The 15,391-nt window shown below is 50.9% G+C and overlaps 7 protein-coding genes across 7 annotated transcripts; 3 read left to right on the top strand and 4 right to left on the bottom strand.

The window, feature by feature from the left end:
• Nucleotides 1-110: 110 nt before the first annotated feature.
• Nucleotides 111-535, bottom strand: BO87DRAFT_391057 (NAD(P)-binding protein; the record flags this gene model as incomplete). The annotated part of the gene is made up of 2 exons (XM_025624956.1): nucleotides 111-397; nucleotides 467-535. Coding segments are annotated over 2 exons (356 nt in total), but the record flags the coding sequence as incomplete, so codon positions are not given.
• Nucleotides 536-850: 315 nt separating this feature from the next.
• On the bottom strand, nucleotides 851-2,522 carry BO87DRAFT_344900 (L-rhamnonate dehydratase). The gene is made up of 3 exons (XM_025620843.1): nucleotides 2,288-2,522; nucleotides 2,005-2,227; nucleotides 851-1,945 (listed from the first exon to the last, which is right to left on the bottom strand). The coding sequence occupies exons 1-3, from the start codon at nucleotides 2,372-2,374 to the stop codon at nucleotides 978-980; spliced, it is 1,278 nt and encodes a 425-aa protein (XP_025474937.1). The 5' UTR covers nucleotides 2,375-2,522; the 3' UTR covers nucleotides 851-977.
• A 377-nt stretch (nucleotides 2,523-2,899) lies between these two features.
• BO87DRAFT_380670 (putative C6 transcription factor) lies at nucleotides 2,900-6,257 on the top strand. Its single transcript, XM_025624345.1, has 5 exons — nucleotides 2,900-3,231; nucleotides 3,366-3,400; nucleotides 3,479-3,595; nucleotides 3,652-5,020; nucleotides 5,096-6,257. Exons 1-5 carry the CDS (start codon nucleotides 3,044-3,046, stop codon nucleotides 5,886-5,888), a joined length of 2,502 nt encoding a protein of 833 aa, XP_025474936.1. The 5' UTR covers nucleotides 2,900-3,043; the 3' UTR covers nucleotides 5,889-6,257.
• A 553-nt stretch (nucleotides 6,258-6,810) lies between these two features.
• BO87DRAFT_182771 (putative Ste20-like serine/threonine protein kinase) lies at nucleotides 6,811-9,622 on the bottom strand. The gene is made up of 5 exons (XM_025618426.1): nucleotides 9,465-9,622; nucleotides 9,197-9,308; nucleotides 9,093-9,123; nucleotides 8,688-9,004; nucleotides 6,811-8,628 (listed from the first exon to the last, which is right to left on the bottom strand). Exons 2-5 carry the CDS (start codon nucleotides 9,246-9,248, stop codon nucleotides 6,977-6,979), a joined length of 2,052 nt encoding a protein of 683 aa, XP_025474935.1. The 5' UTR covers nucleotides 9,249-9,308; nucleotides 9,465-9,622; the 3' UTR covers nucleotides 6,811-6,976.
• Nucleotides 9,623-9,849: 227 nt separating this feature from the next.
• Nucleotides 9,850-10,219, top strand: BO87DRAFT_401373 (uncharacterized protein; the record flags this gene model as incomplete). Its single annotated transcript, XM_025625602.1, has 2 exons — nucleotides 9,850-10,083; nucleotides 10,166-10,219. The coding sequence occupies 2 exons, from the start codon at nucleotides 9,850-9,852 to the stop codon at nucleotides 10,217-10,219; spliced, it is 288 nt and encodes a 95-aa protein (XP_025474934.1).
• Nucleotides 10,220-10,235: 16 nt separating this feature from the next.
• On the bottom strand, nucleotides 10,236-12,473 carry BO87DRAFT_380668 (DNA-protein crosslink repair co-factor UBX5). The gene is made up of 2 exons (XM_025624344.1): nucleotides 11,681-12,473; nucleotides 10,236-11,613 (listed from the first exon to the last, which is right to left on the bottom strand). Exons 1-2 carry the CDS (start codon nucleotides 12,156-12,158, stop codon nucleotides 10,550-10,552), a joined length of 1,542 nt encoding a protein of 513 aa, XP_025474933.1. The 5' UTR covers nucleotides 12,159-12,473; the 3' UTR covers nucleotides 10,236-10,549.
• Nucleotides 12,474-12,755: 282 nt separating this feature from the next.
• BO87DRAFT_182744 (AAA family ATPase CDC6) lies at nucleotides 12,756-15,147 on the top strand. The gene is made up of 3 exons (XM_025618425.1): nucleotides 12,756-12,966; nucleotides 13,040-13,300; nucleotides 13,350-15,147. Exons 1-3 carry the CDS (start codon nucleotides 12,915-12,917, stop codon nucleotides 14,942-14,944), a joined length of 1,908 nt encoding a protein of 635 aa, XP_025474932.1. The 5' UTR covers nucleotides 12,756-12,914; the 3' UTR covers nucleotides 14,945-15,147.
• The last annotated feature ends 244 nt before the right edge of the window (nucleotides 15,148-15,391 follow it).

Below are 15,391 nucleotides of genomic sequence, written 5' to 3'. Positions count from 1 at the left end.
TCTATACCCGTAGGATAACATATGGTATTTAGCATTGGTTCTTTCAAGGTGTAGAGATAAGGGAAGATATTTGTGAATGGGATGGGGGGGGGGGGGGGGCGGCGACGTACTCAAGAAACTCCTCAAACTTGCACACTCCCGCATTACTCACAAACACATCGAGTCGGCCAAAGGCTTCCACGGCTTTGGATACGAAGTCCCGCCCTGTCTCGGGCTGTGTTACGTCTCCTGCGACCAGGATGAATCTGCTGCTCTGCTCGCTGTCACTGTCGCTGTTGGATCGGATAATTTCAGATACGTCTTTGCGCATTGCTTCGATGAGGGGCTCTTCTTTGGGTCCGCCGAGGTGGTTTACGGCTACTTTGGCGCCGTGGCGGAGGTATTCGAGGGCGATGGCCTAGAGAGAAGATAATATTAGGCTGGCCTGGTAATTCAAGTGAGTTCTGTTTTTGTTGCTGTGTCTTACCCTGCCAATACCGGTTAAACCACCTGTGATGGCGGCGACTTTGCCGACTAGGATTTGGGGGAGGGGCATTTTGGTGGTGGTTGTTTCTGGTGATGGTCGATTGGGGTTCTTTGAATGGGATTGAAGTGAACAGAGGGATAATGCGAGCTTATAGTCCTGGATCAAGTGCTCGTTTTGTGCTGGTATTTCTGGTCAACCCCGCCGGGGAGATTCAGATAACCAAAGAAGTAAATGTAAATCTACGTTCAAATAAGTGGAGTCGGTCTCGGGCCTCTCGTGGCATTGTTACCCCGAGACCACCCCCACATTCGGCATTTACCCCACATTGGAGGATTGCTCGCAAGTCTTGTTGAGGATTGTTCCATTGCCCCTATCTATTGTTCTGAAAAAAATTGAAACAAAGGTAAATCATGTATACATGTATAGGAAATGCTAATCTCGTCACAGGTTGAAAATATGCCATCAAGCATCTTGTAGAAGCCGTAATCTAGAGATATCGTAAGAACCTTGCTTAAGCAGTGCCGTTAGGTTCCTGCTGGTTCTCAGTTGGGGCAGCCAGTGCCTTCTGAGGCGCAGGAGTGAGAATGGTGGCTGCTGGGATAAGAGGAGCAGCAGGGTTCAGCTCGAGGCCGAAGCCCGGTTTGTCCAGGATCGAAACATCCAGGTGTCCCTTGGTAGGGATGGGTTCGTTGAGGAAGAGGTTTCCGAAGACGGGCTCAACAGTGTGTCCATCTGCAGAGTTTGCGAGGTATTCCTGGAAGGGTGAGTTGGGTTGCGAAACCACAAAGTGGTAGGAGTAAGGTCCAGATGCGTGAGGAACAACTGGGAGGTCGTAGGCACTGGCAAGGGCGGAGACCTTAAGCAACTCCGTCATACCACCAACCCACATGACGTCTGGCTGCAGAATGTCCAAGTTGCGGCCCTCAACGAGCTTCCGGAAACCGTACCGAGAGTACTCGTGCTCACCGGTGGTGAACTTGACAGTGGGGTGGGCTCTCTTCAGAAGTGCATGACCGTCAAAGTCATCCGGGGTCAAGCATTCCTCCCACCAGTCAATGTTGATTCCTTCCGCCTCGCAACGCTTGACAAGCTCAATTGTGTAGGGAACGTTCAGGGACATGTAGCAGTCGACACGCAAAGGGAAGTTGGGACCGACTGATTCCCGCTGCTTGCGGAGGTACTCGACGTTCTTCAACAGTCCTTCTGTACCCTCGTCAGGGCCATGGGGAAGAGCGACCTTGGCTCCGGAGAAACCCATGGCCTTGGCCGAAGCAGGCTGAGGTCCAGTGCAGTAGAAGTCCAGACGCGAACGAGTAGCGCCGCCAATGAGCTTGTAGACGGGCTCGTTGCGAATCTTGCCCAGAAGATCCCAGATAGCCAAGTCAATCACCGAGATGACGGCAACAGGGAGACCTTTTCTGCCATAGAACATCGATCCCCGGTACATCTTCTCGAACAGGTCATTGGTATCTCTGGGGTCTAGAAGAGGAAACAGATTAGCTTGGCTCATATTAGGAGACTAAATTGATGGCCCATACCTGCACCGAGCAAGAAGCGCTCAAAATGTTGGTGAACCAACCAGCAAGCCGGAGGTCCACCGAATCCCGTGGCAAATCCCTTGGTCCCGTCGGTAGCTTCGATCTCGACGCAGAAAGAGCCCAGGACGTTGATACCCCATGATGTGCGAGAGCCGCGGTATTGTGCCCAGCGAGTCATAGGGGTGGAGATGTTGCTGTCAATCAACCAGTGACCTCCTTTGACCTGTTGGATTGAAGACGATTAGCGGTCTGCTAATAATTATCCCGGCACTGCTGAGCATACATTATGGTAATCACCTCCGGATCCCACACCATCAATGATGAAGGTGCGGATCTCCTTGATGCGGGGAAATTGGCCGGTAGAGCCCATATTGGCAGTACTTTAGCGGATAGGTATGAAGAATATCACAAAGTTTAGAGGATGAGAAGCAAAAGAAGAAGAAGAAGAAGAAGAAGAAGAAGAAGAAAAGAGAAAGCGATAAACTTTTTTTTCAGGGAAATTGGAGCATATTTGAAAGCATACGAGCAACTCGGCGTCGAGGGGCATCCGGCACACTTTCCCCTCGGCTGGAGATGCCTCGGGGCAATGCTACCCCGAGAGGGTCTCCAACCTGCGCCGCCAACAAAAACCACAGGGATGAAGGGAAAGTCTTGGTGGGAAAACGATGGACGGGTGAACGGACCCTAAGGGGCGCCACAATTCAGGTCATTCCCAGGGCAAAGTGTTTCCCCAGACCAGAGAGTTCTTCACAAACGGCAGAATAGATGTGGAGGTCCATTTGCGGGGGTCCGCGTGCCTTTTCTTGGCTCAGGCAATGCCAGCCCGAACGCTCTCTTCGTCTCTTTCATTCCTTCCTATTCTTCTCCTTTGCTTCTGTGTCGCTTTCGCTCGCTTCGCACAATCCTTGAAGCTAGCAGTCGACTCGGTCTAATATCACCGATTTCCGCCCCTCCTACCAGGATGCTTCGTTGCTGCTGATCGAACTACTGTGGCTGGACCTGTCTATCTCCCGACAAACCCCGGACTCGCTAAAGTACCATGCCGAACGCTGCTGCAGCTGTCTCTGTTCGACAGACTCCACCACCATCCCGACTTACTGGCGATCTGGATCGGGATCACAGCGGGGATGAATCTTGGTCCGCTGCCGATAGCGAGAATGATCGTGTTGTGCAGAACGGGTCGAGCGTCCCTCGTGCGCTGAAACGTAAACGACCCCTCACAGTGTCGTACGTACCGTCCCATCCTGCATTGGACCATTGAAAGCACAGATCCCCTTTTATCATACTCCAATCCTTGGAATATATATTCCGAGAGAGCTGTGGCTGGTGCCATTCATCGGACATCTCACTAACCGACTAAGATGCGAGCTATGTAAGCAAAGGAAGGTCAAATGCGGTAGGTATGCCTGCCCATGCGGTGGCTTCCCCTCATCTTCAATCCTTGCTCCATATGGGTACAAGCTAACATGCACAGATCGGGCGCAGCCTAGCTGTGGGTGGTGCTCTCGCAATGGCCAATTATGCGAATACAAAGAGCGGAAAAAGCCCGGGCTACGGGCAGGTTATGGGAAGGAGTTGGAACAAAGGCTAGGTGCGTCACTAGTCTCTGGCAGGTCCATCTGGAGCTTTCACTCACTAGGCATGCAGATCGGTTAGAAGAGGTTATTCAAACGCAGGCTCGCCTAATCGAGACGCATATTATCCAGGGCCAGCCGACTAGGAGCCATGATATCTCCCACCAAGGACCCTTCTCATACAGTTCTCCATCAGAGACAGCTCAGGGACCCAGTCCCAATAACGCATTCTATTTCCATGATCCACCATCTATCGTCCCCCAACCGCGTCACTCTGAACCATCCATCACCAGTCCTTCGGACATATCGGTCAAGAATACCATACAAAATCACCTGGCGTGTGCTATGTCTGCGCCCGTTTCGGTACCACGGTCGATGAACAACGCGTCACAAGCCAACGATTATATGGGAAACGAATCATCGCTAAAGGTTCCGGTCAACCTGTACGCCAACCAGGAACAGTTACTTGCAGATCCAGAGCTCGATCTACCCCCGTACGATCTCCTGTATGCGCTGGTGGACCTCTACTTTGAACATATCAATACCTGGTGTCCCATTCTCCATCGTCGTACAACTCTCGATACATTCTTCGGTCCATCTCCTCTCGAAGATGCGGACCGAACAGTGCTCTATGCTATAGTTGCAACCACTCTTCGTTTCTCAAGCGACAGTCGGCTTAACGAACAAAACCGCAAACGATACCATGACTCCTCCAAACAGAAAGTCCTGCTCTATGGGTTAGAGAATTCATCAGTCAAAGCTCTCCAAGCTTTGGTAATCCTGGCCCTGGATCTAGTGGGGTCCTCCAACGGTCCTCCTGGATGGAAATTGCTTGCGCTGATTACACGATCAGTAGTGCAGCTTGGACTAGCCGTGGAGGCTAAATCTTCACTCATTGCTCCCAGTTACCCATCAATTTATACCCTCAGGGCGGTAACCCTCCCGGAACCCGAATCCTGGATCGAAGATGAGAGCAGACGGAGGCTCTTCTGGATGGTGTATTTCCTGGACCGATATTCTACCATTGCAACCGCCTTTGATTTCGCCCTAGACGATAAGGACATTGACCGGAAATTACCATGTAAAGACGAATACTTTCTCAAGAATCAGCCTGTGGAGACAAGATGGTTCCAACGCTCAAGTGATCGTGCTGACTACGTGACTCGTGCCGAAAACGTCGGCAGCTTTGGACTCTATGTCGAAGTATTAGGCATCCTCTCTCGGATCCATGCTTTCTTGAAGCGACCTGTCGATATAGGAGCTTTGTCGGATGTCGAGGAGTGGCAGACCACATACCGCAAGCTAGACAGCGAGCTAACGTCCTGGGAATTCGGCCTCCCAGCCGAATATGCCTACGAGAACTCCTCCCGATTGTTCAATGGATCCAAGTTTACCAAGGGGATCCATTGTGACTGGGTTCAGCTCCATGCCACTTACCAAACGTGAGATATTCTTACCACCTCGATCACATGCAATCGCATCAATAGCTACTCGAGCCTAACATTCATCCCATATAGTGCGGTTATCCGGCTCCATTCATCAGCAGCATACCCCACCACGCGATCACCAATCTTCACCCCCTCATACAGCGCAAGCCAGCGATGCCTGCTTGCAGTGGACAACATCCTCTCTGTGACCCGCTTCGTCGTCGACAACAACATGCTCGACAAACTAGGGCCCCCATTTGCCTTCACTCTCTGGGTATCCGCCCGGCTCCTCCTCGTCCACGGGTCAACAATAGCCCATACCGTCAGCCCCGACTTCCTCTTCTTCGTCGACACCCTAGCCCAGATGGGCAAGCACTGGAAAGTAGCAGAGCGCTACAGCTCAATCCTGCAGCGTGTCCTCGATGAATACGGCGAATATCAGCAATCCGGAGTCTCCGACTCAGAACGAGCCACTCCATCCACCGTAAAGATCCTAGCAGACATGCGCCGCTGCGCATTCGACCTCGACTTCCTCATCTCCCGCCAACCCCGCACCTCCCCAGCCGGCAGTCAGCCCTCTGCATCACCAGCGGCAGTCAGAAACCCAGCTCCAAATGAACTCGAATACCTAGACGTCTTCGGCTTCTTCAACGTCCCTCGTGTTCCCGCTGCCCGGGCGACGGATATCCTCAGCCTGGATGTCGGCGACCCAGTGAACAACCCCATTTCAGTCAACGGCTTGACCGGGACAAGTGGCGGCGGTGGCAGCAGTAATACCAATCACGTCGTCGATGGCTCGCATTCTAACGCCAATGAATTCAATATCACGAATTATCTGATCCCCACTCCAGAAAGTGACTGGCTCTTTCGTCCGAGTGGATGAATTTTCATGAAGGCCGATCTCTATACCTGTCTATGTCAGTCAAAGGGTTGCTAGTGGAATGATTTCAGAAGCCATGCTGCAGAACGACGGAGTTTGTGTGACTCCTGTTGGCTAGGTCAGCTGCCTCAGCAGCTCGCAATGGCGTTGAGATGCCATCCAGTACTAATGCGTGGTCTGAAACTATTGTGTCAGACTATGATACTGGCGGGCTTGATGTATAGTATCCAATAAACCCGTGTTAATCTACGTCATTGATAATGAATGATGAGTTTCACGATGTGATGCGATCTTGACAATGAATGCATCACCTGGATGTCTGTAATTTTCATTCTTCGAGTTATCACACACACACTACTTAGGCACTCGAGTGCTCCGAGAACAATTGATAGACAAACAAAGAACAATTTACAAAACTCCCCGCATCGTTCTGATACCATTACAAGTGCAAACAAAGAAAAAAAAAAAGAAAAAAAAAGGAAAGGAAAAGAAAAAAGAGACGACAAGGAAATCATGAAGGAGAGAAGAGATGAGTCTTGAAAGTAGTGTCATGTCCCAGAGACGTAATGTAACCAGAGGAGGCCAATTTCCAGTAGGCAAGCTCCTGTTCACTAAGTCAAAGATGGTTCCAGCCCAGAAAATTCCAGGATAGCAAGCAATGTGGAGATGGGAAAGGTATGAAGGAGGGAATCCAAGTCGAAGAATCCATTTGATGTGTACCCAATCGTGGATAGAGCACCAATAGCAGAGAATGTGCATGATTGGATATGAACGCCACCAATTCTTGTTCTGTTGAATCCGAAAAGGGTTGTAAGAGCAGGAAATTTAGCGAGAAAGAAGATGAAGATGGTATGTGAGTCGATCCAAGACACACAAAAACCAAATTGAACTGCATAGCTGCCATGATCGTGAAAATAGGACCCCATAAGTCCGTAGTGACTAATAATCTGTATTTGCCAGTCTGTTCCAGCTTCGACCCTCTGCGGATGGGCTGTGCTCGCAGTAAGGAGGGCTGTCATTCTAGTCAAGGTCTCAAGAGGCAAGCCTGGTTAGTCAATCGTGCTATGCTCGAGTTCAAACTAGAGCAACCTTTAGGCTCTGCCTGGGTTCGAATCTGAGTCAGAAGGCTCAACCCGGACAAGAATCTCTTCTAGAAATCCTTCTAAGAATGAGGTCACTTGAGCGCCCATTCCCACAGGTGCCTCGTTGTCCCAGCGTTCAAGCTTTGTGAACATGCCGTAGATATCGCCCACCAGGTTTTCCATCATTCCATGGACATACTCCTCACGTGTTTGATACTCGCTGATATTGCCGCTGGCATCCCTCGTCGTGTTAGGTGAAATAAGCTCCAGACGCCGCGTCCGGCGACGAATGGCTGCTTTGAGAGCAGGTAGTATCACACTATTTAGAGCTGTGATCTCGTTGGAAGGGGGCATCTGTGCCTGGCCCTGAATCGCCTCCCGCTCCCGTACTCGTTCATCAAGGGCCCCATCGGTTGTGGTATTGAGCTGGAGAGGATCAGGCCTCATGGATGCAGGCCGAGGACCATGTGGCAACGCTTGCTGCGGTCGTGATGGTTGGGATGGCGGTGACATATGCCTTTGTGCTGGGGGAAGCCGTGCTTGTGGTTGTGCGTATGTTGGACGTTGCGGATATGTTTCTTTGGCAGGTCTAACGTTCTGGTTCACAGCATTCGAGGCCGGTGGATCTGGTAGGCGTTGATAGGATGGAACTTCCGGCAGGTGTGACTGCGGGGCCTTTTGGTATCCTTGTAAACCTGGGGGAGCACCCCGGGCTTGCGAAAAGGCTGTCGAAGGGCCTGGGGAGCGATCTAGCTGGAGGAAGCTCAGATCTTCAGCCAGAGCTTGTTGTAGAGCTCTATCGTAGTCACTACCAGGACTCCCCTTGGGTTGACGTGAGACTGGCTGTTGTAGGTGTGAAGGTGTCTGGGGTGTGAAATCTGATGCTTGTTTGATGGGTGAAGGTGGCAAGGGAACCTTGGTGGGCGACAATGGCTTGGGCATAGCACTAGGCATGTTTTTCGTCTGCAGGGGTGTAGAAGGCATATTGCTCTTTGGCCGTAAAATGTCTCGACGGGGCTCGTCTTTCATGTTCCACTCACTGGCTTCATGGCTTCTCGCATTCATGTCCGCTTCTTTCATCGGCTTGAGAGGGGGTGCTCTCCCTGCTGGCCGCACGGTGCCAAAGTCCCACAAATCGTCCTCTTCCTCAGGCGGAGATGTCTTAGGTGGAGGTTCCTGAATGTCTTCATCATCAGCCCCCCTATTGCCGTGAATAGCGTTCCAGCGCTCGTAGCGTTCAATCAACTCGGTCAGATAGGTTGTTTTCTTTGCCCTCTTGATGAACGGGTGCTCGAGCAGCTCTCTGGCGGACGGCCGTTCCCTGGGATCCCGTCTCAAACAAAGTTCCACAAAGTTTTTGAACGCTTTACTGTAATCGCCTTGCAGAACGGGCGGGGGGTTCTTGGGAATCAAAAATAACACCTTCATGGGATGGATGTCCGAGTAAGGAGGCTCGCCGTTGGCCAATTCAATCGCAGTGATTCCAAGAGACCAGATATCGGCCTTGTAGTCGTATCCAGATTGCTTAATCACCTCCGGGGCCATCCAGAATGGGGTACCCACGAAAGTATTCTTCTTAGTCATTGTGGCTGACAGTTGACTAGAAACTCCGAAATCAGCCAGTTTCACTTGGCCATTCGAGGTAAGCAGGATGTTTGCAGCTAGCGCTAATGTTAGTCTCCAAGATAACGGTGGCATGGCAAGCGAGATCAGGTGGTACCTTTGACATCCCGGTGCAGCTTCTTGTCGCTATGTAGATAGTCCAACCCTCGGAGTAGCTCTCTTATGATGATCATGATATACTCCTCCGGGATTGTTCCCGGGCGCATAAGATCGGAGCAACTGCCACCGGAACAGAACTCCATGATGATCCATAAACTGGATCCCTTCAAGAAAGAACCGTGGTATCGAGTGACATAAGGAGAATTGAGTTCCGACAAGATGGCAATTTCTTGGATAATATCTTCCACCTCATCTTCGGCATTCTCGACGTCGATGATCTTGATAGCAACAGAGGCACCGGTACGCTTATCAACGCTGCGAGTAATAGCAGTGTAAGCCGCTAAGATCTCGGAATATAGTGCGCAACCAGAGCAAGATGAGAGAGGTGCTTGAGCATACATACCCTTTATAGACTCGTCCGAAGCTCCCGCCGCCTGCAACGGTATGACTGAGTTAGGAGAGGCTGATTGCGCGGCAAGATGAATCACACCATGTCCGAGTACGTACCGATGCAGCTCTGCTTCATGTAGATCGTCTCTGGATCCACTAGGCCTTCCATCTTGGCTGTAACTAACCGCCGGCGGAGTAGAAATCAATTGTCTCGCCCGATTCTGCAACACTGGCAAATGAAAATCAGCGTCTGCCATAAATGAGAGGAGATGATTGTCTGTGGAATGCGAGCACCACATGCGCGGAAGACCGAGAACATATACGAGATCAGATGATGGGGAGGCAGCTTTGCGCGGGCGGTTGTGGAGGATCAAGGGCGACATACCTATTGCCTAAGCTAGGCTAGGAGGTGGAGGTAGGGCTTAGATAGGAAACAAGTAAAGAAAGGAGACATTGAATTTCCGAAATAGATAGATCGGTCAATCAATCAATGATTGCGGTTCAAGGAGAGATGCTAAATAGAATTTCGGGCGAATGCATCGGGAGCAGAAGCTGATGCTCAACTATGATTGTTTTGGGGATGACAACCGACAGATAGCTAGCTGACTGGAGTGTCTGTGTGTCTCCGAGGGAGGCGGAGGGGGGAAAAGAGGAGGAAGAATGGGTACAGCCACCGATCCTTGCGTGATTTGAAAGGGAAAGAAACAGGGCGCAAGGGCTGAAAAACGGGTAGGCGATATAAGCTAGGCAGATGAGAATAGATGGAAGGAATGGGAGGGAGAGAATTAATTCCCTTGCATGTCAACAACAAGAAGCAGAAGCAGAAGCAGAAGAAGAAGCAGAACAACAAGAACAACAACAACAATAACAATGACAATTGGAGACAAGTTGGAACCACGAAACCAGGAACAGGAACCGGCGATTACCAAAAATACCCACCCGAATACCGGCCACTGATTGATTGCTTGATCGGGGAGCAACGCGGGGTTGTTTCTGGCCGGGCGGTGAGTTGGTTTGGTTTCGATAAAACCCCCACCATCTCTGAACACCTATTTGAGGCAGGCGGTGAAGAGATGAGTTGCCTAGTCTGGTATTGCTTATTGTGGAAGCTGCACTAAGTACGGAACTGCCCTGATGTAAAAAGGGATATCAAGGGTAATATGTGTGATTGTTCTCTGATTCCTTTCTCATGAAGCCATTAGATCCATCTCCTCTTTATGCAGAATCGCAAATATAGAGGACAATTACTAGTCAAAGCATGACCCGATCTACAGAATTGGAAAGAACCACTCAGTAGTCCTGATGTCGGTGCTTGGCTTCCAGAGAGATGCTCATCCGTGTTAAACAAAGGCATCCATCCCCAGAGCAGCAATTTGGCCGGAAGAGCAACAGGCACCAGTCCTGACAGCTCCTTAGGCCCCCGTCCTGGACCTTCCGAGTCTCTCCTCAAGTGCCATGTCCCAATGCAGTCTATTCCTCGACATACCCTATCATGACCGTACCATTCTTCAGTCCAGCATCGGCGACGGTCTGATCCAGCGAGTCAATCAGATTGCGGCCCATGGCATTCAGCTCAAACTCCACACCGGCTTTATCCTCCAAGGGCGGATCAGCCTTGAGCCATTCGTAGATCCGCTGGACAGGATCCGTCAAAGCAAAACGTCGAATCACTCGCCCCGATGGGTGTCGGAACTGAATGCGCGTGGTTGTGGCAGGATCGGCGGGGGGCTCTGTGTGGGGTCGATTGTCCGGGATGGACAAGAAGACGCTCTGTTCAGGTTGTTCGGCCTCTTCCATCCCAACGTCTTCAGCCCGTCCCTTGCCCTTCACATCATCAGTGCTGCGTGTGAGATCGTCAGGATCCTCCACCTTCGGACCTTGCGACGCCTCATCCCCTAGGCTGTTTCTCATTGCCATCTCCATCATCTCTTCTTCAGTCATTGCATCGATACTCTTCTCCTTCTTCTCCGGCTTCCTCTTCGCCACGGGATTTCTCACGTTGTGCTTCAGACTGTATCTGTCGAGGAACTCGTGGACTTGCATCAAGAAGTCCGACGCCTTGATCACGGGAGGCCCCGACCAGACCTTCATCTGTTCTCCAGTCCGGGGGTCGACAATCGCGATGTGGGGATAATTATCTGAGACGTCACTGGCCTGAAAGTAGTACTGCAGATACGGTCCCGCGCGAGGGTCGTCCTTGGAATATTGCATGAAGATAAAATGCTCCTTAACGGTGTCTCTCACGCCCGCATCCTTCCAGAGGTCTCTGTTCAGAACCTGACAATCAAAGACTGAAGGATCCTGGATATTGACCATCAACCACTTCTCATTGTCGCGACCTTCCTGACGAGCGACATCCCACGGAAGCCTGGACATGATCTCGAAAGGCGGGCGGTACATCTCAGCTAACATATTAGACTTATTCGAGGCCTCGGAAGCTCCTCCAGTCGCTGCAGCCAACCGTTCACGTTCCGAGGTGTCGTCCTCTCCAGACCATATCGATGTGTCTCGCTGGTTGAAGATGCCCGGCCGGTCTAAGAAGAAGCAAAGTTAGCCGTGCATTCGGGAAAATAGTGATAGAAGGCAGGGTGAAGTGCTAACTGTTTCGCTGTTGGCGCGCGCGCAGTTGACCCAATATGCTGGCATGCATATCGCCATCGTCGAAGTCCGCTTCAGGCCCCACCAAGGTTTCTGTTGTACGGGCCATAGGCGCACGCACGTTCTCTTCGGCATCTCCTCCGCCGTACATCTCTTCTTGGAGACGACGGGCCATGGCGGCATCATCTTCGAACATAGCGCCGTGGTTCCGAGGCGCAGAGCGAGACTCATCTATTGTGACGTCGTCATCGGAGTCGATATTGACCACCCCGGACTCGTTTCCATAGCCGCCAGCATGAGAAGCTTGCTGCGGCGTGGAGGCAGACGGTAAGGGATCATCAGTCAGTGGCGCACCACCATTCTCGAAGAAAAGCTGTACAGCCTGTTCGATGTTGAAATCAGTCAGCTGCAGATATTGGGTAGCCAGCTCTGGCTTTGAGCCGGTGATTTCAGTGAACTGCGCTAGCACGTCGCCTTCCATGGCACTGGTATTAATCTAAGAAAGAGGCAAAGAAGAAAGGATGAAGAGAATCAAGAGATCGCCGTGATGGGAGGAGGGTGTATGCAGCAGGAATCCCAACTGAAAGGTCGAAGGCAGGCAATGTGATGCAAACAGCTGCAAACAGTAATGTCAGTGCTAGGCGGTGATCAACGAAGATGGAGGAATGAAGTTGAAAGGACTTCAAGATAAATGCATATGAAGATAAAGACAATAGAGGGGAGATATTGGAGGAGACTCCGCACTAGTGAACCATGAGATTGTACAAGGGAATGCAGCACAAACAACCAGGATGCGCGGCGTTAATAGTATAGGTACTATCCGTCAGGTAGAATTGGTGACGCACTTCACAGCATCCGATGAGCAGACGGATAATCACGCGGTCCGACCCTGTGGCTTCCACGCCTGAGAAGTCAGGCAGGACATGGCAGCTGAGTAGAACCCCACAGGAAGAAACATGACTGGCAGCCGAAGCGCGTCAGCCTCGCATCTAGTCACGTGATAAGATTAAGCTTACGCGTAGTAACACGCGCACCTTAACTCGACGCGTCTTGTTAATTATGCCTCCTTGGGAAAATCGTGATGGATAGCAGTACCTCCACTCCAAATACTACTCTACTACTACTACAGTATTTTCTCTAACACCCGCTCCTTCCCTTTCATCATCGATCATCTATTCTCCTTCTCATCTTATTTACCTTGGTTGCTCTTGCCAATTACCATTGAATCTATCATATCATGGCTGCTTCGGTCCTCGGTAAGCGCCAGCGAGGTGCTATCGAACCGGAAGGTACGACTTCCATATCCCTCAATTCCTCCGTAATTTCTTTTAGATCATTTTAACTGACGTTCCTTTGTATCAGTACCATCATTACCCGTGCGTCGAGCAAGCAGGCGCCGGACACAACAACCTCGCGTCCGTCAAGAAAGCGAGCCCCCTGCACCCCAACCGCGCCAACTTCGGTCACGGACGAGAAGCGGCAATAGCGCCGCTATTCAGGAAGAGCCTCAGGAAGAATCAAAGAATGATTCGGTCGATAGTGGACAGACAAAGCGTACTGTGCAGGTTGGCAAGGCGGCCATATCACCTGTTAAGCGCAGCCATGCTACAGATCCGGTCAATGGTAGGATTCTCCCTTGATCTCCCTCTTTAAATATAACTAATCCATCTAGACGAAAACTCGACACCAGTTGAGTTCAAGACACCGTCGAAGTCCAGATTTCGCGATGCTCTCGATTCACCTCCTCCGACAACACCGAAACACCGCGTTCAGATTGGCGGGAAATCTATGACTCCACGCACACCTCGACACATATCGACGCCAACCACCACGCAGACCATATACTCCGAAGCAAGGCAGATGTTTGCGCGGGGTGCAACTTCAACTCGGATAGTGGGTCGGGATACCGAACGGGAGAAATTGACCTCGTTCATACAAGATAGTGTTGATTCGCGCAAAGGTGGTTGCTTGTATATCAGTGGTCCTCCGGGTACTGGAAAGAGTGCCTTGGTTCAGGAAGTGTGTCACGACATGGATTTGAAGTCTCTCAAAATCGCACACCTCAATTGCGCGAGTATGCGGGGTGCTCGTGACGTCTACAGCAGGCTTATCGGCGATCTCTGCAACGACCATGACGTCTTCAAGAAGAGCGAAGCAGATCGGCTACGACTGATGTTCACATCCGAAGAGGAAGATGATATGTTCTTGGTCACTCTGGACGAGATCGATCATCTCCTCACCGCGGATTCCGGTATCCTCCAGTCCTTGTTTGAGTGGTCGTTGCAGGAAAAGTCTAGACTCTTGCTCATCGGCATTGCCAATGCGCTAGACTTGACCGATCGATCACTCCCACAATTGAAGGCCAAGAACTTGAAGCCTCGCTTGCTCCCCTTCTTGCCTTACAATGCTGGCCAGATTGCCGGCGTAATCACCAATCGTCTTCGCTCTTTACTCCCTGAAGGTCAAACTGTGGACCCCAATTTCGTTCCTTTTGTCCAACCAGCAGCTATTCAACTGTGCTCAAAGAAGGTGGCATCGCAGACTGGCGATCTACGGAAGGCATTCGAATTGGTCAAGCGTGCCATCGATCTTATCGAGCAGGAAGCACTCAAAAAGCTCGAGGCACAGAATGCCAACCCCGAGAGTCCTTCCAAAACAATCCTTGTCGAGAACAACAACCTTTCCTCATCCTCAAAGTCATCTTCACCCAAACAGACTCCTACTTTATCTTACACTGCTATTACAGCCCCTCGAGCCAGCATTGCGCATGTTGCGCGTATCACTTCGGCGGCATTCGGACAGGGGACAGTTCAGCGACTACAGGGGCTCAACCTTCAGCAGAAGGCAGCCATCTGTGCTTTGATTGCCCTGGACCGCAAGCGGCGGCAAGGTGAATTCCCGGGCACACCGTCCAAGACCAAGCATTTGCCGCCGACGATCAAGCAAGTGTACGACACATATTGTACCTTGTGTCGGCAAGACAATATCCTACACCCTCTTACATCTACCGAATTCAAGGACGTGCTCAGCAACCTGGAGACGATGGGCCTTGTAGGTGAATACCAGGGCCGTGGTCGAGGTGGTACAGTCGCCGGCGGATCCGATCTGCGACGCAGTCCTTCCAAGCTCCACGGGCCAATGACACCCAGCAAAGCCTTGGATGAGCAGAGCCTGGTTTGTTTTGTCTCTCAAAAAGAGATCGAGACACAACTTACCGGAGCGGGAGAGGGTATCCTCCGGAGACTGCTCACTGGTCAAGGGCTGTAAACACGTCCTATCTATTCCCTTTACTGTACAAAACCCCAGCGAGCTTGCAATTTTGAATGTCTTCTGCAGGCAGTTGGTCCATTCTCTCGGCGTTGGATAAAGAGATGCATATGCACATATCCACTTAGCGATGATCCCCGCATTGGCATACGGCGTTACACACATACAACTAGTAAATGATAATGACAGCTTTCAACAAACAGTTTACTACCATTACACATGAAGATAAAACAGAAGCAGTAGATTTCAGAACGTGAATTTTCTACATGATGCTCAAACCAAAACACATTGACTCTGCATGTGAGGTGATATGATATGGTATGATGATGCTATACACTGAATTGGACTTTAAAAATCCACAGCAAATATGAATAATGTCGCTTATAGAGAGCAAAACAGACCAATTCAACTTGAATCGATAGACCTTAAAAAAAGAAAAGTACAGAA

Source organism: Aspergillus neoniger (genome assembly GCF_003184625.1).
Source record: "Aspergillus neoniger CBS 115656 unplaced genomic scaffold BO87scaffold_49, whole genome shotgun sequence".
Lineage (NCBI taxonomy): Eukaryota > Fungi > Ascomycota > Eurotiomycetes > Eurotiales > Aspergillaceae > Aspergillus > Aspergillus neoniger.
This window is presented reverse-complemented; position numbering and strand designations above follow the sequence as displayed.